The sequence below is a fragment of the Oncorhynchus mykiss genome, chromosome 3 (genome assembly GCF_057628025.1).
Source record: "Oncorhynchus mykiss isolate SJ-2025 chromosome 3, ASM5762802v1, whole genome shotgun sequence".
In the NCBI taxonomy this organism is placed as follows: Eukaryota; Metazoa; Chordata; class Actinopteri; order Salmoniformes; family Salmonidae; genus Oncorhynchus; species Oncorhynchus mykiss.
The window spans coordinates 84511088-84531819 of NC_143024.1; the positions used below are offsets into that span (position 1 = coordinate 84511088).

At 44.3% G+C, this 20732-nt stretch overlaps 1 protein-coding gene across 2 annotated transcripts in view; it reads left to right on the forward strand.

Moving 5' to 3' along the window:
* The window catches only part of LOC110504700 (alpha-1,3-mannosyl-glycoprotein 4-beta-N-acetylglucosaminyltransferase A), a 73842-nt gene extending 53264 nt beyond the window's left edge, over window positions 1-20578 (forward strand). For both annotated transcript variants that reach the window (XM_036975100.2, XM_090230329.1), the window contains exons 7-16: window positions 2234-2309; window positions 4668-4782; window positions 8787-8917; window positions 8989-9096; window positions 9291-9365; window positions 9574-9692; window positions 15761-15839; window positions 16587-16647; window positions 16935-17047; window positions 17171-20578. In XM_036975100.2, the coding sequence (XP_036830995.1) occupies window positions 2234-2309; window positions 4668-4782; window positions 8787-8917; window positions 8989-9096; window positions 9291-9365; window positions 9574-9692; window positions 15761-15839; window positions 16587-16647; window positions 16935-17047; window positions 17171-17197 (904 nt within the window). In that variant the 3' untranslated portion in view covers window positions 17198-20578. The remainder of the gene's footprint in view (window positions 1-2233; window positions 2310-4667; window positions 4783-8786; window positions 8918-8988; window positions 9097-9290; window positions 9366-9573; window positions 9693-15760; window positions 15840-16586; window positions 16648-16934; window positions 17048-17170) is intronic.
* Window positions 20579-20732: the final 154 nt, after the last annotated feature.

Sequence of the window (20732 nt, forward strand, 5' to 3'; positions counted from 1 at the left end):
TCATAGATGTCATCCTAACTAACTCGCCCTCCAAATACACCTCTGCTGTTTTCAATCAAGATCTCAGCGATCACTGCCTCATTGCCTGCATCTGTAATGGGTTCTCGACCAAACGACCACCCCTCATCACTGTCAAACACTCCCTGAAACACTTCTGCGAGCAGGCCTTTCTAACACTCTAACCACTAGGCTACCTGCTTCATCCTATAGAGGACTCCTGATATCTCCAGGAGTGATAAGTATAATTTTCGTGTTGTTGTTTAGTACTGTCTCGGGCCATCTACTTTTTAAGGGTCCACACCACTCTCTCAATTAAGTATCTTACCTAGTTTTCGGATTACTTCATTTAGCTTTTTTGTAGTTCTTTAGTCAACTATGTGTGTGTGTTTTCTGTACCTGTTCGCTCCTCTCACTGTAGGATTTACAGATACTCCCCACCCCTTAGCTGCAACCCTTCTAATTTAATGTACCCTGCGTGCACAACCCATGTGGAATACCTGGAACTGCTGATCTGCGGTCAAGAACGCTGAGTTCATCTCAGCCTATGCTGCCCTTCAGTCCCTAGACTTTTTGGCCCTGACAGAGACATGGATCAACCCAGAGAACACTGCTACTCCAGCTGCTCTCTCTTCATCAGACTCCTTTTCGACGTACTCTTAGTACTGGTGACCCCCAGGGCTCGGTTCTAGGCCCTCTCCTCTTCTCTCTATACACCAAGTCACTTGACTCCATTATATCCTCACATGGTCTCTCCTGTCATTGCTATCTGGATGACACTCAACTACTTTTCTTTTTCCACCCTTTTGACACCCAGGTGGCGACACCCATCACTACGTGCCTGCAGATATCTCAGCTTGGATGACGGCCCACCACCTCAAGCTCAACCTTGACAGGACGGAGCTGCTCTTCCTCTCACTGAAGGCCTGTCCACTTCAAGACCTCTTCATCACGGTTGACAACTCCACAGTGCCCCCTCCCAGAGTGCAAATAACCTTGATGTGACCCTGGACAACACCTTGTCGCTCCTGCAGGTTCATGCTCTACAACATCCGTAGAGTACGACGTTACGTCACACAGGAAGTGGTGCAGGTCCTAATTCAGGCGCTTGTCATCATCCATCTGGACTACTCCATCTTGCTGTTGGCTGGGTTCCCGGCTTGTGCCATCAAATCCCTGCAACTTAACAAGAACGCCACCCGTCTGGTGTTCAATATTTCCCAAGTCACCCCGCTCCTCCACACACTACATATTTCCCTAGATTTCCCAAGTCACCCCGCTCCTCCACACATTGACCTCCAGTCAAAACTTGCATCCACTACAAGACTTGCCTATGGGGCAGAAAGAGGAACCTTAAGGCTCTGCTCAAACCCTACACCCCAACCCGAGTACTCCGTTCTGCCACCCCTGGTCTGTTGGCTCTCCCACCCTACGGGAGGGCAGCTCCCGCTCAGCCCAGTCCAAGCTCTTCTCTGTCCTGGCACCTCAATGGTGGAACCAGCTTTCCTGAATAGTTTCTGCCAATCTTCCGAAAATATCTGAAACCCTACCTCTCCAAAGGGTATCTTAAATAATGCCACAGCACCCTCCACGTACCCCTTCCTCACCCCCCCCCCCCCTAGCTGTGACTTTGCTGATAACTGCATTATTGAGGAACATGTACATACTATGACTGAGATATGTGGTTGTCCCACCTAGCTGGATGCACTAACTGAAAGTCGCTCTGGGTTAGACAAGCCTTTATTCTTCCCACTGCCCTCACATCAGAAATGTGTTGATGTTCGTTCTTTCTTTCTTTCTCTCTTTCTCTCTTTCTTTCTCTCTTTCTCTCCTTCTCTCTTTCTCTCTTTCTTTCAGTGTTAGAACTCAGTCTGATGTGTGCCTGTTGTGTGTTGCCCTTTGTAAGCACTATTCTTTTTCAGGGGGCTCATTGAATATTAATGAAAAGCCCGCTGGACTCCCTGCTGCTGGAAAGATGGAAAGATTAACACAACTGTGTGTGTGTGTGTGTGTGTGTGTGTGCGCGCCCACCTCTGAGTGCATGGTAAACAGAGCTCATTAGAGCCACTTATAGCAAGAATTGACTGTACCTACTGCCCACCTGCTGTGTGTGTGTGCCAGCCTCAACACCTGCTGTCAGGCAGTGATGTGTACACCTGCTCCCTCTAGCCACCATACATCAGTCATTTAGCAACAGGGCAGGAGGAAATGATTCCTAATCGTGTGTGTGTTGTAGATGGAGGACCAAGCAGAATCTGGACTATTCCTTCCTCATGATGTATGCTGTGAGCAAAGGAGTCTACTATGTCCAGGTATGTACGTCCTTGGAACACACATGCACACACATTCCGTCCCTAGCCCTATTAAAACAGCGTTCCCATGGCAACATGTTAGAATGTGACCGGCAGGAGCAGTATGTGTCTGGGGCAGAGTTGTAGTACACCTAGTACCAACACACACACACACACACACACACACACTTACTTCAGCATTAGAGTATTCGTTACCACGGAAACAGTGATGAGTCTGCAGTTTGGAACAATGCGTTCCCAATCTGGCATGTTCTTTACATCAAACAAGGCCATTTGCAATTGTGTGTGGGTCAGAAGAGCAGGATGGAGAGAGATGGAGTTGCATGCTCTTTTGTCAGAGTTGGGCAGTATTTTCCCCTCCTTGTGAAGATCAGAGGTACTGTGATACTGTACAGGTTGTTCTGTCTGTTATATCATACCACCTACTGATCCCTCACTCATTCCCATAGATCACAAGCATACATAGATATAATGAGCTACCACATTAAATCTCATTTCGTCTTCTGTTAACCCCATCTGTCGTTTGTTTGTTTGTTTGTTTGTTTGTTTGTTTGTTTGTTTGTTTGTTTGTGTTCTGGTTGATGTTTTAATGTTCCATTCTGTGTTGACGTTGTCTCCAGGGGATGACAGAGGTACTGAGTCCTGTCATTAACACTGTGTAGTTGACTTTACTGTTGTAGGCCATAGACATCATAGTGCCTATAGAATGTGCACAACCATAGACCTTTATGTACGGTGCATTCACAAAGTATTTAGACCCCTTGACTTTTTCCACATTTTGTTTCGTTACAGCCTTAATCAAAAATGGATTGAAAAAATATATCATCATCCATCTACACATATTATGTTTTTAGATTTTTTTTTTAGCAAAGAAATTAAAAACAGAAATACCCCTTTTCTATGAGACTCGAAATTGAGCTCAGGTGCATCCTGTTTCCATTGATCATCCTTGAGATGTTTCAACAACTTGATTGGAGTCCACCTGTGGTAAATTCAATTGATTGGACATGATTTGGAAAGGCACACACCTGTCTATATAGTTGACAGTGCATGTCACAGCAAAAACCAAGCCATGGGGTCGAAGAAATTGTCCGTAGAGCTCAAAGACAGGATTGTGTCGAGGCACATATCTGTGGAAGGGTATCAAAAAATGTCTGCAGCATTGAAGGTCCCCAAGAACACAGTGGTCTCCATCATTCTTAAATTTAAGAAGTTTGGAACCACCAAGGCTCTTCCTAGAGCTGGCCGCCCGGCCAAACTGAGCAATCGGGGGAGAAGGGCCTTGGTCTTGGAGGTGACCAAGAACCCGATGGTCACTCTGACAGAGCTCCAGAGTCCCTCTGTGGAGATGGAAGAACCTTCTAGAAGGACAACCATCTCTGCAGCACTCGACCAATCAGGCCTTTTAAGGTAGAGGGGCCAGATGGAAGCCACTCCTCAGTAAAAGGCACATGACAGCCCGATTGGAGTTTGCCAAAAGGCACCTAAAGGACTCAGACCATGAGAAACAGGATTCTCTGGTCTGATGAAACCAAGATTGATATTTTTGGCCTAATGCCAAGCATCATGTCTAGAGGAAACCTGGCACCATCCCTACAGTGAAGCATGGTGGTGGCAGCATCATGCTGCGGGGATGTTTTTCAGCGGCATGGACTGGGAGTCAGGATCAAGGGAAAGATGGACAGAGCCAAGTACATAGAGATCCTTGATGAAAACCTGGTCCAGAGCGGCCCTCCGACTGGGTCAAAGGACAACGACACTAAGCACACAGCCAATACAACGCAGGAGTGGCTTCGGGACAAGTCTCTGAGTGGCCCAACCAGAGCCTGGACTTGAACCTGATCGAACATCTCTGGAGAGACCTGAAAATAGCTGGGCAGCAATGCTCCCGATCCAACCTGACAGCTTGAGAGGATCTGCAGAGAAGAACGGGAGAAACTCCCCAAATACAGGTGTGCCAAGTTTGTAGTGTCATACCCAAGAAGACTCGGCTGTAATCGCTGCCAAAGGTGCTTCAACAAAGTACCCAGTAAAGGGTCTGAAGACTTATGTAACTGTGATATTATTTACAATAATTAAAAAAAAACTGTTTTTGCTTTGTCATTATGGGGTATTGTGGGGGGATTTCTTATTTTCCCGCAGCTTTAACGTAAGAAAATGTGAAAAAAGTTGGAATACTTTCCAAATGCACTCTACACACCCAGTGTTTCTGTAGCCGCTATGCACCAGCTTAGCTCAGTGAGAGGGACTTGGTGTATGCTGTTATGTTTGTCAGCTGTATGTGTGATGGCTGAACCCCTGCAAGCCTCTCACCTCACCAGTCACTCTTTCTCCCCCACCACACCACCTTCACCTCAGTTGGAGGATGACATTGTGGCCAAACCAAACTACTTTGCCACCATGAAGAACTTTGCCCTACAGCTCTCCTCTGAGGACTGGATGATCCTTGAGTTCTCCCAACTCGGCTTCATCGGTAACGCACATGAACACACACACACATACACACACACACACGTGCACAGTCTGAGCATTTAGCAACCCTTTCTTTGCGTGGGCTGCGTCTCCATGCACCAATGTTGGCCTTCCGCATATGTGGTGGAAGGTGGCAGAGCTACAGTGTTTGTCAGACCAGGAGCCATCCTGAAAATCGGCCTTCTAACGAAATGTCTGTACTGTCCGAACGGTTGGGGCTATAAACGAAAGACATCGCCATCGAAAGCAGAGACAATCACAAACATGTTGTTTTGCCCTACGACACCCACAAGCCTCACAAAGCTCGTCTGAAACGAACCCGGAACCAGTTAAAATATCAGTGGCAGTACTTCAGTGCAGTAAATATTAATGGCAGTACTTCAGTGCAGTAAATATTAATATTAATGGCAGTACTTCAGTGCAGTAAATATTAATGGCAGTACTTCAGAGCAGTAAATATTAATGGCAGTACTTCAGTGCAGTAAATATTAATGGCAGTACTTCAGTGCAGTAAATATTAATGGCAGTACTTCAGTGCAGTAAATATTAATGGCAGTACTTCAGTGCAGTAAATATTAATGGCAGTACCTCAGTACAGTAAATATTAATGGCAGTACCTCAGTGCAGTAAATATTAATGGCAGTACCTCAGTGCAGTAAATATTAATGGCAGTACTTCAGTGCAGTAAATATTCAATCAATCAATCAAATGTATTTTATATAGCCCTTCGTACATCAGCTGATATCTCAAAGTGCTGTACAGAAACCCAGCCTAAAACCCCAAACAGCAAGCAATGCAGGTGAAGAAGCACGGTGGCTAGGAAAAACTCCCTAGAAAGGCCAAAACCTAGGAAGAAACCTAGAGAGGAACCAGGCTATGTGGGGTGGCCAGTCCTCTTCTGGCTGTGCCGGGTGGAGATTATAACAAAACATGGTCAAGATGTTCAAATGTTCATAAATGACCAGCATGGTCGAATAATAATAAGGCAGAATAGTTGAAACTGGAGCAGCAGCATAGTCAGGTGGACTGGGGACAGCAAAGAGTCATCATGTCAGGTATTCCTGGGGCATGGTCCTAGGGCTCAGGTCAGTTGAAACTGGAGCAGCAGCACAGCCAGGTGGACTGGGGACAGCAAGGAGTCATCATGTCAGGTAGTCCTGGGGCATGGTCCTAGGGCTCAGGTCCTCCGAGAGAGAGAAAGAGAGAAGGAGAGAATTAGAGAACGCACACTTAGATTCACACAGGACACCGAATAGGACAGGAGAAGTACTCCAGATATAACAAACTGACCCTAGCCCTATTAATGGCAGTACCTCAGTGCAGTAAATATTAATGGCAGTACTTCAGTGCAGTAAATATTAATGGCAGTACTTCAGTGCAGTAAATATTAATGGCAGTACTTCAGTGCAGTAAATATTAATGGCAGTACCTCAGTACAGTAAATATTAATGGCAGTACCTCAGTGCAGTAAATATTAATGGCAGTACTTCAGTGCAGTAAATATTAATGGCAGTACCTCAGTGCAGTAAATATTAATGGCAGTACTTCAGTGCAGTAAATATTAATGGCAGTACCTCAGTGCAGTAAATATTAATGGCAGTACTTCAGTGCAGTAAATATTAATGGCAGTACCTCAGTGCAGTAAATATTAATGGCAGTACTTCAGTGCAGTAAATATTAATGGCAGTACTTCAGTGCAGTAAATATTAATGGCAGTACTTCAGTGCAGTAAATATTAATGGCAGTACCTCAGTGCAGTAAATATTAATGGCAGTACCTCAGTGCAGTAAATATTAATGGCAGTACTTCAGTGCAGTAAATATTAATGGCAGTACTTCAGTGCAGTAAATATTAATGGCAGTACCTCAGTGCAGTAAATATTAATGGCAGTACTTCAGTGCAGTAAATATTAATGGCAGTACTTCAGTGCAGTAAATATTAATGGCAGTACCTCAGTGCAGTAAATATTAATGGCAGTACTTCAGTGCAGTAAATATTAATGGCAGTACCTCAGTGCAGTAAATATTAATGGCAGTACCTCAGTGCAGTAAATATTAATGGCAGTACCTCAGTGCAGTAAATATTAATGGCAGTACCTCAGTGCAGTAAATATTAATGGCAGTACCTCAGTGCAGTAAATATTAATGGCAGTACTTCAGTGCAGTAAATATTAATGGCAGTACTTCAGTGCAGTAAATATTAATGGCAGTACCTCAGTGCAGTAAATATTAATGGCAGTACCTCAGTGCAGTAAATATTAATGGCAGTACTTCAGTGCAGTAAATATTAATGGCAGTACTTCAGTGCAGTAAATATTAATGGCACTACCTCAGTGCAGTAAATATTAATGGCAGTACCTCAGTGCAGTAAATATTAATGGCAGTACCTCAGTGCAGTAAATATTAATGGCAGTACCTCAGTGCAGTAAATATTAATGGCAGTACTTCAGTGCAGTAAATATTAATGGCAGTACTTCAGTGCAGTAAATATTAATGGCAGTACTTCAGTGCAGTAAATATTAATGGCAGTACCTCAGTGCAGTAAATATTAATGGCAGTACTTCAGTACCAATGTAAAAAGAAAAGGGGTTAAAGCTGCAACATCTATCTTTTTGGGCATCCTGACAAAATTCACATAGAAGTGTGACTTATATAGATCTATATTCTCATTGAAAGCAAGTCTAAGAAGCTTGGCAGGCAGCCCAGGGGTTAGAGTGTAGGGGCGGCAGGTAGCCCAGGAGGTAGAGTGTAGGGGCGGCAGGTAGCCCAGTGGTTAGAGTGTAGGGGCGGCAGGTAGCCCAGGGGTTAGAGTGTAGGGGCGGCAGGTAGCCCAGGGGTTAGAGTGTAGGGGCGGCAGGTAGCCCAGGGGTTAGAGTGTAGGGGCGGCAGGTAGCCCAGGGGTTAGAGTGTAGGGGCGGCAGGTAGCCCAGGGGTTAGAGTGTAGGGGCGGCAGGTAGCCCAGTGGTTAGAGTGTAGGGGCGGCAGGTAGCCCAGGGGTTAGAGTGTAGGGGCGGCAGCTGGCCCAGGGGTTAGAGTGTAGGGGCGGCAGGTAGCCCAGGGGTTAGAGTGTAGGGGCGGCAGGTAGCCCAGTGGTTAGAGCATTGTGCCAGTAACCGAAAGGTTGCTGGATCAAATCCCTGAGCTGACAAGGTAAAAATCTGTCATTCTGCCCCTGAGCAAGGCAGTTCCCCGGGCGCCGAATACTTGGATGTCGATTAAGGCAGCCCCCCCTTACCTCTCTGATTCAGAGGGGTTGGGTTAAATGCGGAAGACACATTTCAGTTGAATGCATTCAGTTGTACAACTGACTAGGTATCCCCCTTTCCCATATTTGTCTTTGTAAACCAGCTAAAAATATATATTTTTGGTTTTGGAAAATATATTTCACAGCGGTTTCGACGGTACAATGATTATCTACAGGACTGCTTGTTTTGTCACATACATTGAAATTAGGTGAACTTTTCGAATATTTGCAACCAGGAAATGGCACCACAAAAACTCATACAAATAATTTCCTGAGTTTTAGTATATATCTCAGATATGGGCTGACCCTTCAAAACATACTTCCTCCCCCAAAATGTTTGACTCGTTTTTTTTCTCCATGGATGAATATGTTATTCAATGTGTTTTTATGGGCTAATAGCATTAAGGCCAAATTCAATGTTTCATCAAATAATCTCATAGCTTGGTATGACCATATTAAAACAATTCCATATGTTAGCTTAGTAGAAACCCAGACCCAGGCCCTTAGACTCCAGCGGGTTATTAACGAACACTGACTGTCAGCTAAAATTACGGAACATCAGCAAACATCAGGAGGCTTTTAGAGTGTAAAAAAACAAAGGTTTGAGTGGCCATCCCACTTAACATACTCCTTCTATGCTCTGTCTTCCACTCTCCATCTCACTATCGATCCCCCAACCTCCCGCTCTCCCTGTTTCACTCCCTCCTCTTTCTCCTCCCCCTCTCTCTCCCCATCGATCTCTCCTCTCCCTCCTTCTCTCAGGTAAGATGTTCCAGGCTCCAGATCTCAACCTCATAGTAGAGTTTATCCTCATGTTCTATAAGGAGAAGCCCATTGATTGGCTACTGGACCACATCCTCTGGGTCAAAGTGTGTAACCCAGAGAAAGACGCGGTACGTAAAAACTGTGTGTGGGGAGGGGGTATCTTCAACTTTTTTTCACAGTCTACCCTTTCTCCCTGCAGAAGCACTGTGAGAGGCAGAAGTCGAGTCTGCGTGTCCGGTTCAGGCCCTCTCTTTTTCAACATGTGGGGCTGCACTCCTCTCTGGCCGGAAAGATCCAGAAACTCACTGTGGGTCCCAAACCTCTCATCCTCTCTCTAGCACCCTCCCTCTCACCCTAGATCACTCTCTCTGCATCAGCCTTTTACCATATGTCCAATCACCACCTCCATCTACCCACATATCTCCTCAACTCACCATACTAGGCCATGCTCACTTCCCCCTGGTCATCTATGCTGCTGTCTCACTTCCACTTGCTGTTTAGGATAAGGACTTCCTGAAGCCCCTGCTCCATAAGATCCATGTGAACCCGCCTGCTGAGGTGTCCACATCTCTCAAGGTACATCACCTTTAAATCACCCTCACAGACACCTTTCTGGCTTGACCTTCTTATGAGTTGAAAAATATAGATTGTTTTAAAGCCTGTTTCACCATTGGCTTTTTATTTCAAAATGTAAGGTAGTACAATATAATTGTTTGATATAGTTATTTGTGAAGTATACTGAGTTGTTTTGAATGCATTCAGCTGACAGTGCTGTGCTGTGCAGGTGTACCAGGGCCACACTTTGGAGAAGACCTACCTGGGAGAAGACTTCTTCTGGGCCATCAATCCTACTGCTGGAGACTACGTCCTCTTCAAGTTTGACAAGCCCATCAACATAGAGAGGTGAGGAGGGAGATGGAGCTGTGTGTGTGCATTTCTGAGGGAAAAGGGATGTCGTGCCATACACAAAATCTTCCTCTTCCACAAGCTTAAGCGTGCCTCTCTCTGGGGCTCAGTCTGCTAATGAGGGTGTTCTAAAATAAGAACTCCCAGGACACCCTGGGTGATTCACAGAAAGAAAGAGTGGAAAGGGTTGGAAGGAGAAAGAAAGCACTAAGAAAGAGAGTTGGTGGTGGAGGAAGGAGACAGAGATGAGATGATGTGGATGGAATGGATGAGTAGAAAGAGAGGTGATGGAGGAAGGAGACAGAGATGAGGTTATGTGGGTGAGTAGAAAGAGAGGTGGTGGAGGAAGGAGACAGAGATGAGGTGATGTGGATGAGTAGAAAGAGGCGATAGAGGTGTTAGAGAAGTCAGGGAGCTTCAAGGTGATTGACTGAGAGGAAAAAGAGGCCAACTCATCATTCTGTTTCATGTGTAGTGTTTCATGTGTAGCGTTTCATGTGTAGTGTTTCATGTGTAGTGTTTCATGTGTAGCGTTTCATGTGTAGTGTTTCATGTGTAGCGTTTCATGTGTAGTGTTTCATGTGTAGCGTTTCATGTGTAGCGTTTCATGTGTAGCGTTTCATGTGTAGCGTTTCATGTGTAGCGTTTCATGTGTAGCGTTTCATGTGTAGCGTTTCATGTGTAGCGTTTCATGTGTAGCGTTTCATGTGTAGCGTTTCATGTGTAGCGTTTCATGTGTAGCGTTTCATGTGTAGCGTTTCATGTGTAGCGTTTCATGTGTAGCGTTTCATGTGTAGCGTTTCATGTGTAGCGTTTCATGTGTAGCGTTTCATGTGTAGCGTTTCATGTGTAGCGTTTCATGTGTAGTGTTTCATGTGTAGCGTTTCATGTGTAGCGTTTCATGTGTAGTGTTTCATGTGTAGCGTTTCATGTGTAGTGTTTCATGTGTAGTGTTTCATGTGTAGCGTTTCATGTGTAGTGTTTCATGTGTAGTGTTTCATGTGCAGTGTTTCATGTGTATCAAATCAATCAAAGTAAAATGTGATTTGTCTATTGCGCCGAATACAACAGTGAAATGCTTACTTACAATCCCTAAACCAACAATGCAGTTTTAAGAAATAACAAAATAACAAATAATGAATTAATTAAAGAGCAGCAGTAAAATAACAATAGTGAGGCTATATATAGAGTTTCCCGGTACAGAGTCAATGTGCGGGGGCACCGGTTACTCGAGGTAATATGTAAAAATCAAAAATACTGTGATACATGTATGATACAGCCTGGATATGAACCAGGGTGTCTGTAGTGACACCTCAAGCACTAAGATACAATGCCTTAGACCACTGCGCCACTCGGGAGCCCTACATGTTGGTAGAGTTATTAAAGTGACTATGCATAGATAATAACAGAGACTAGCAGCAGCATAGAAGAGGTTGGAGGGGCAATACAAATAGTCCGGGTAGCCATTTGATTAGATGTTCAGGAGTCTTATGGTTTGGGGTAGAAGCTGTTTAGAAGCCTCTTGGACCTAGACTTGGTGCTCCGGTACTGCTTGCCGTGCGGTAGCAGAGATAACAGTCTATGATTAGGGTGGTTGGAGTCTTAAACCATTTTTTAGGGCCTTCCCCTGACACTGCCTGGTATAGAGGTCCTGGATGGCAGGAAGTTTGGCCCCGGTGATGTACTGGGTCGTACGCACATACCAGGCAGTGATGCAACCCGTCAGGATGCTCTTAATGGTGCAGCTGCAGAACCTTTTGAGGATCTGAGGACCCATGTCAAATCTTCTCAGTCTTCTGAGGGGGAAAAGGTATTGTCGTGCCCTCTTCACAACTGTCTTGGTGTGTTTGGTCCATGTTAGTTTGTTGGTGATGTGGACGCCAAGGAACTTGAAGCTCTCACTTTCCACTACAGCCCCGTCGATGAGAATGTGGGCATGCTCGGTCCTCCTTTTCCTGTAATCCACAGTAATGTCCTTTGTCTTGATCACTTTGAGGGGGAAGTTGTTGTCCTTGCACCACACAGTCAGGTCTCTGATGACCTCCCTATACGCTGTCTTGTCATTGTCGGTGATCAGGCCTACCATCTGCAAACTTAATGATGGTGTTGGAGTCATGCCTGGCCGTACAGCCATGAGTGAACAGGGAGTACAGGAGGGGACTGAGCACGCACCCTTGAGGGGCCCCCGTGTTGAGGATCAGCGTGGCGGATGTGTTGTTACCTAATCTTACCACCCGGGGGCGACCAGTCAGGAAGTCCAGGATCCAGTTGCATAGGGAGGTGTTTAGTCCCAGGGTCCTTAGCTTAGTGATGAGCTTTGAGGGCACTATGGTGTTGAACGCTAGCCTGTAGTCAATGAATAGCATTCTCACATAGGTGTTCCTTTTGTCCAGGTGGGAAAGGACAATGTGGAGTGCAATAGAGATTGCATCATCTGTGGATCTGTTGGGGCGGTATGTAAATTGGAGTGGGTCTAGGGTTTCTGGGATAATGGTGTTTTGAGCCATCACTAGCCTTTCAAAGCACTTCATGGCTACAGACTTGAGTGCTATGGGTCGATAGTAATTTAGGAATATGGTAGTCTGCTTGAAACAAGTTGGTATTACAGACTCAGACAGGGACAGGTTGAAAATATCAGTGAAGACACTTGCCAGTTGGTCAGTGCATGCTTGGAGTACACGTCCTGGTAATCTGTCTGGCCCTGCGGCCTTGTGAATGTTGAACTGTTTAAAGGTCTTACTCACATCGGCTGCGGAGAGCGTGATCACACAGCCGTCCGGAACAGCTGATGCTCTCGTGCATGTTTCAGTGTTACTTGCCTCAAGGCGAGCATAGACTTTATTTAGCTTGTCTGGTAGGCTCATGTCACTGGGCAGTTCTTGGATGTGCTTCCCTTTGTAGTCTGTAATAGTTTGCAAATCCTGCCACATCTGATGAGCGTCGGAGCCGGTGTAGGCTGATTCGATCTTAGTCCTGTATTGATGCTTTGCCTGTTTGATGGTTTGTCAGAGGGCATAGCGGGATTTCTAATAAGTTTCCAGGTTAGAGTCCCGCTTCTTTAAAGCTCAGTGCGGATGTTGCCTGTAATCCATGGCTTCTGATTGGGGTATGTACGTACAGTCACTGTGAGGAAGACGTCATCGATGCACTTATTGTTGAAGCCAGTGACTGATGTGGTGTACTCCTCAATGCCATCGGAAGAATCCCAGAACATATTCCAGTCTATGCTAACAAAACTGTCCTGTAGTTTAGCATCTGCTTCATCTGACGACTTTTTTATTGACCGAGTCACTGGTGCGTCCTGTTTTATTTTTTGCTTGTAAGCAGAAATCAGGAGGATAGAATTATGGTCAGATTTGCCAAATGGAGGGCGAGGGAGAGCTTTGTATATGTCTCTGTGTGTGGAGTAAAGGTGGTCTAGAGTTTTTTCCCTTTGGTTGCACATTTAACATGTTGTTAGAAATGAGGTCAAATGGATTTAAGTTTCCCTGCATTAAAGTCCCCGGCCTCTAGGTGCGCCGCCTCTGGATGAATGTTTTCCTGTTTGCTTATGGCGGAATACAGCTCATTGAGTGCGGTCTTGTGGTGGTATATAGACAGCTACAAAAAATACAGATGAAAACTCTCTAGGTAGATAGTGTGGTCTATAGCTTATCATGAGATACTCTAGTCTTCCTTAGATATCGATCACCAGCTGTTGTTTACAAATATACATAGCCTGTCACCCCTTGTCTTACCAGAGGCTGCTGTTCTATCTAGAGGTCGACCGATTAATCGGAATGGACGATTAATTAGGGCCGATTTCAAGTTTTCACAACAATTGGTAATCTGTATTTTTGGACACCGATTTGCTGATTTTCTTTATTTATTATTATTTTTTGTATTTTTTTACACCTTTATTTAACTAGGCAAGTCAGTTAAGAACACATTCTTATTTTCTATGACGGCCTAGGAACGGTGGGTTAGCTGCCTTGTTCAGGGGCAGAACGACAGATTTTTACCTTGTTAGCTCGGGGATTCTTTTTTTTGTAACCTTCTGGTTACTAATCCAACACTCTAACCACCTGCCTTGCATTGCACTCCACGAGGAGCCTGCGTGGCAGTCTGACTACCTGCCAAGGTAAGTTGCTAGCTAGCATTAAACTTACCTTATAAAAAACAATCAATCTTAACATAATCACTAGTTAACTGCACATGGTTGATGATATTACTAGTTTATCTAGCGTGTCCTGCGTGTCCTAATCGATGCGGTGCCTGTTAATTTCTCATTGAATCACAGCCTACTTCGACAAACGGGTGATAATTTAACAAGCGCATTTGCGAAAAAAGCACTGTCGTTGCACCAATGTACCTAACCATAAACATCAATGCCTTTCTTTAAAATCAATACACAAGTATATATTTTTAAACCTGCATATTTAGTTAATATTGCCTGCTAACATGAATTTCTTATAACTAGGGCAATTGTGTCACTTCTCTTGCGTTCCGTGCAAGCAGTCAGAGTATATGCAGCAGTTTGGGCCGCCTGGCTCGTTCTAACAAAGGCCGTAATTCATTTGCCAGAATTGTACATAATTATGACATAACATTGAAGGTTGTACAATGTAACAGCAATATTTAGACTTAGGGATGCCATCCGTTAGATAAAATACGGAACGGTTCCATATTTCACTGAAAGAATAAATGTTTTGTTTTTGAAATGATAGTTTCCGTATTCTACTATTTTAATGACCAAAGGCTCGTATTTCTGTGTGTTATTATGTTATAATTAAGTCTATGATTTGATAGAGCAGTCTGACTGAGCGATGGTAGGCAGCAACAGGCTCGTAAGCATTCATTCAAACAGCACATTCGTGAGTTTGCCAGCAGCTCTTCGCAATGCTTCAAGCACAGTGCTGTTTATGACTTAAAGCCTATCAACCCCCGAGATTAGGCTCGTGTAACCGATGTGAAATGGCTAGCTAATAGCGTCTCAAACGTCACTCGCTCTGAGACTTGGAGTGTTTGTTCCCCTTGCTCTGCATGGGTAACGCTGCTTCGGGGGTGGCTGTTGTCGATGTGTTCCTGGTTCGAGCCCAGGTAGGAGCGAGGAGAGGGACGGAAGCTATACTGTTACACTGGCAATATTATAGTGCCTATAAGAACATCCAATAGTCAAAGGTATATGAAATCCAAATGGTATAGAGAAATAGTCCTATAATTCATATAATAACTACAACCTTAAACTTCTTACCTGGGAATATTGAAGACTCATGTTAAAAGGAACCACCAGCTTTCATATGTTCTCATGTTCTGAGCAAGGAACTTAAATGTTAGCTTTTTTACATGGCACATATTGCACTTTTACTTTCTTCTCCAACACTTTCTTTTTGCATTATTTAAACCAAATTGAACATGTTTCATTATTTATTTGAGGCTAAATAGATTTTATTGATGTATTATATTAAGTTAAAATAAGTGTTCATTCAGTATTTTTGTAATTGTCCTTATTACAAATAAAAAAATAAAAAATTTGCCGATTAATCGGCAGGGGCTTTTTTTGGTCCTCCAATAATCGGTATCGGTATCGGCGTTGAAAAATCATAATAGGTCGACCTCTAGTGCTATCCTGCCGATAGAGTGTATAACCTGCCAGCTGTATGTTATAAATGTCGTCGTTTAGTAACGACACAGTGAACCGTAAGATATTAGATTTGAATGTCTCGTTGGTAGGATATACGTGCTTTTAGTTCGTCCGATTTCTGTTTCTGTTTCATGTGTTTTGTTTCGGTCTGCTGCAGCCAGCGACGTCTCATGTTTGTGTCTGGGCTTGATTTGCACAAATTAGCTAGCCAGGGTACCATTCTACTGAGGACATTTCATTATCAGCTGTGTGAAGGGTCTTGTGTGTGTGTGCGCACCATCGCTACCACAGGCTTGGTTTAAACATGTCAGATGTGTCATAACAGAAAGCACAGCAAAGTGTGTGACAGGACAGTGTTACGTGTAAACAAGGTGTGAGTTTACATATTTATGAGTGTGACATGTGATGTGAATTTGCATTAATAGTGTTATGTGATTGGCAGGTTCCTGTTCCGCAGTGGGAACCAGGAACACCCTGGAGACAGGATAGAGAACACCACTGTAGAGATACTGCCCTTCTCGGTAAGATGACAACATTCAGACAATGCAAAGACAACATTCAGACAACGCAAAGACAACATTCAGACAACGCAAAGACAACATTCAGACAACGCAAAGACAACATTCAGACAACGCAAAGACAACATTCAGACAACGCAAAGACAACATTCAGACAACGCAAAGACAACAAAAAGACAACGCAAAGACAACAAAAAGACAACATACAATGCAAAGACAACATTCAGACAACGCAAAGACAACATACAATGCAAAGACAACATTCAGACAACACAAACACTACATACAACAATGCAAAAACAACATTCAGACAACACAAAGACAACGTTTGGACGATACAGTGTGCAATAATGTGTCAATAGTCAGGGCACTTGTTTCTGATTGGTTTATTGATCCATCATCACTCAAAATGTCTATGTCAGTTATTGATTGGGTATTGACAGGATCATGAGCACAGCCTGCTCCATTCAATATCACTACCAGAGGCGGGAGGCTGCTGAGGGGAGGACGGCTCATAATAATTGCTGGAATGGAGTAAATAGAATGGTATCAAACGCATAGTTGCTATGTTTGATATCTTTGATACCATTCCACTCCAGTCATTACCAAGAGCCCGTCCTTCCCAATTAAGGAGCCACCAACCTCCTGTGGTGTGCATTATACTGTATGTTAGTGTTAACAAGGCTCTCTACCTACCTAGTGTGTGCATAACATTACCAACATAACCACAACATGTGTCTGTGTCTGAAGGAAACTGGACCTAAGTCCAAAGAGAAATACAAGCGAACTGATGACCGCTTCTACAGAGTCGGTGAGTGGACCTGTACCAACCCTCGTATCCCGTTACCTTAGAACACATACAGCCTGATCAGATTACCCACTCTCATTGTGACCTGCCACAGACTGATACACAATGTGCAAACTGCCTGTCCAAAGGTCCTCAATCACAGCTCTCTCTCTCTCTCTCTCTCTGTCTCTCTCTCTCTCTCTCTCTCTCTCTCTCTCTCTCTCTGTCTCTCTCTCTCTCTCTCTCTCTCTCTCTCTCTCTCTCTCTCTCTCTCTCTCTCTCTCTCTCTCTCTCTCTCTCTCTCTCTCTAGGTCAGTTTGAGAAGGGTGTGGCTGAGGGGGCTGTAGACACCTCCTTCAACCCGGTGGTGGCGCTTCGTCTCTCTGTCGTCCAAGACTCAGCTGTCTGGGCCATCCTCAGCGAGGTCAGCCAATCACACGCCATCATCTGTCCTTTAATATTTTATATCATGTTTATATTCTACCCAGCGGAATGTTATCCTGTATAACGAGAGCTATGTGTGACGTGTCTGTGTGTCTCTCTGTAGATTCATATAAAGAGGAGAGCAGGCTGACAAAAAGCGGGGGGCCACATCAATCCTGGCCCCCGGCCCCGGGGTGCTCGCAGACGCACCTAAAATTGATTGACCCCAGGGGCCTTCTGCCACCTAGCAACCAGCAGTGACATCATCAGAGCGCACCAGAGCCGCTCCTCTCAGGGTTTCTAAGGGCGCTGTCACTCGATTGCTTTCTCTCTATTTCTGCCTATCCTTTCCTCTCTCTCTCGCTCTCTTTTTGCGTGAATGTGAATACTACTGTACAAAAAAGAGGCAGATGTAAAATATCAGAAGTCATTTGGTGTGTCCGGAAGAAATCCGTTTCTCTGACTGTGGAGGTAACGCCGATGGCTTGTGACTCGGAGAGACACACCTCAGCTGATCTGAGAGGCTGATGTCACCAGGACGCTGGTGTTGTACATGCTGCTCTCTGCTCCATGTGCTCTTCCTCTCAGCCTCTCTGATCTGTTCCACTGAGGTATTGCACTCACTGGAGCCATAGTGGAGCCCCCTGCTGGTGACTGAAGTGACTGAAGAATGGCTCCATCAGCCTCAAAGACTTGTTGCTTTTTGTTCTTTTCCACAGAGTTGTGTGTTTTAGGTAAACAGCAGGTAATAAATAGACAAACAAGTTGTCAGTCTTTCTTATGGTGAAGATAACTGCCTTTATCACGTCCTTCTTTTGAAGGGGATTACAATGACGATGACAAACGAAGCGGAAACTAAATGTGGTTCCCCATTTTTAAAGTGACATGTCTGCCAAACTATGCCCTGGGTAGAAGTCACCCAGATCTTGGATCAGCTTGCCTTGCTCAAGTCTCAACCCAAACCATTCTGGGCAAAATACCTGAAACTTACCTAAGATCTGTGTCTGGGGCAGTTTCATCCAGTGGAGGCTGCTGAGGGGAGGACGGCTCATAATAATGGCTGGAATTGAGCAAATATAATGGCTTCAAGCACCTGGAAACCATGTGTTTCATGTATTTGATACCATTCCACTGATTCCACCCCAGCCATTATCATGAGCCCGTCCTCCCCAATTAAGGTGCCACCAACCTCCTGTGGTTTCATTTTATTCCATGAAAAATCTTTGCGACTGAAGGAAACCACATCTATCTTTCTAGTTCCTGTTTGACTGGAAGTCAGTCTGAAAGACCTCTAGTGTCCTTTAAGTGGTAAACTAATCAGACTTTGGCCTTGACTTTGCTCACCTGAAGGGATGTATTGCTATATTATTTTTATTATTATTATTACAACGACAATGACGACGTATGAAGGTGAATTAATTTATTTCAAATAAATATTTCATTTGTACAAGAGGTTCAAAGAAAAATAATATTCATGCCACGGTAGTTGATGTGTTTGCATTGCATGTGTTCTTTTTGTTCCCGAAACGAGCTGCTTGGTATTTCATGTTTTCTTGTCCGCTGGTTGGTTGAGATAGAGGTTGAATCTAACTGCTGTTCCAGAGTCAGTTTTTGTATAACATTTCTCAGATGGTCAAAGTTAAAATGAAGGAGAGCTGACATCAGAACAGGCCTTAAGCCAGAGATCCTGGCTGAGGTTGTGCTAGATCCATACCCATGTGCCTTAAAGTCCTGCTCCTCCATAATGAGTCCGGAGCAGAACTTCCCTTCATTCACTCCCTTCCCTCTACCCTACAATAGAGGATGTTGACTCTTTTGAAGAGATTTGATCACGTGATACAAGATTTACAGATGACAGGGGTAACGGTTCCTCCATAACTCACCACCAAGTGTACAGTGTGACTCATGTTTACCATCAGCAATGGGGGATTCATTCACTTTATTACATTTTATTTTGATGACTTCACTATATTGAAATTATATATTGAACTTATGATCAAATGCTATTTCGAACGTTGCACTGAGTTTTCAACTCACAGTTTTGAATGCTCCATTCTTTAGTTTTTTTGCTGTTGCTGGGCTTTCATTTACCATCTCCCGTTGCTTCTGTCATTTTACACTTCTGACATCATCAGTGAGTTCTACCCCATGTGATGTCTGATTCTGTCCAATCAATTCAATTGGAGACTGCTGGCAGTGGTTAGACAGGATGTTAAATTTATTCTATGTGCCATCTAGTTGCAGACGGATGCATTCGTACCAGTGGAGGCTGCTGAGGGGAGGATGGCTCATAATAATGTCTGGAACAGAGCGAATGGAATGGCATCAAACACATAGAAACCATGTGACACATAGAAACCATGTTTGATACCATTCCACTCATTCCATTTCAGCCGTTACCACGAGCCCATCCTCCCCAATTCAGGTGCCATTAACCTCCTGTAATGCTGACGGCCACGCTCCCCTAGGGGCGCATCTTATCTACTCTGATTAAAGAGCAATTTGCATTGCTCTTTAATGCATAGGTAGGTTAAGGATAGGTCAAAATGTGTGGGTTTTTTTCATGAGAAATGTTTATACAATAAGAGATTTTATGAAGATTTAGTTTTTCTATCAAAATTCCATCCACGTGAGAGAAGATTGTGATCGGTTTGATTTGGAGTGCTATTTTAAATGTCAAAGATGTGCATGCACGCACGCACGTCCAATTCTAAATCAGCCCCTACATCACAGCACTTAATGTTGGTCTAGTAGGGTTGGACAACTACAGTATAAGGAACAAATCCCAGCTATACTGTCAGAGGGCAAGCTGGTGCCTACCCAAATCTTTAAATAAAAACTCCTAGGTAGGATAAAGACAAGGGGTGGATTTCGAAAGCGGGCCACTTTGTACCAGGTTTGCTTGTCTGTAAATGTCCTTTATTTATTGTGTGATTGATTGATTGGTAAACTTTTTGAATGGAGCTGGCCCCTCCCCTGAGCCCCCTGGTCAAACCAGACCCTCTCGCTCACACCTGGGCCTTTATTTAAAGAGCGCAACGGATTAGAACCTTCAGATAGAAATCTATGCTGTAGATCCGATATGATTCTCTGTGTAGAAATGGGAATCGTGCCAGATCTATACATTACATTTCTATCTGCAACGCTCTAGCGAAGGATATGAACCTCTTCTTAAGGTGGAGGACGGCTTGAGCGGAGGGGAACACAAACTGTGTTTCTCACCAGTTTAAAGGGGGTTCATTCCATCCTTTTTTTGTGCCCTTCATCCACGCTTATCTAAGATTGTTTAGAAAAGCAATATGGAGGTAAGCCTATTATTGAGTCGCTTGCCTAGACCCCAGAGGTAGATGAAAGGTAAGAGACAGACAGTCAGGCTCACCCCACCCCTGCCTGCTTCCACCTCTGTTCTCCCCATCAGGTCATGTCGTGTGCCTTCATCACTACGTTAGAATATCTGCCTCTGGTAATTTTGACATGGCTTTACATGGACATCATTGAAATAAATCAAAATGGTTGATACAAATCACACCCATCTGTTTTCTGCCTTGGTTTCATTATTTCACATTCACTGTCTGATGGGAGAATGCCTCATTTCCATCAGCCACGCATTCCTATAGAGTCAACCATCTAGGTTCAACATACATCAAGAGATGGCATAAACATGTTGGGGTTGCTGCAGGATCTAT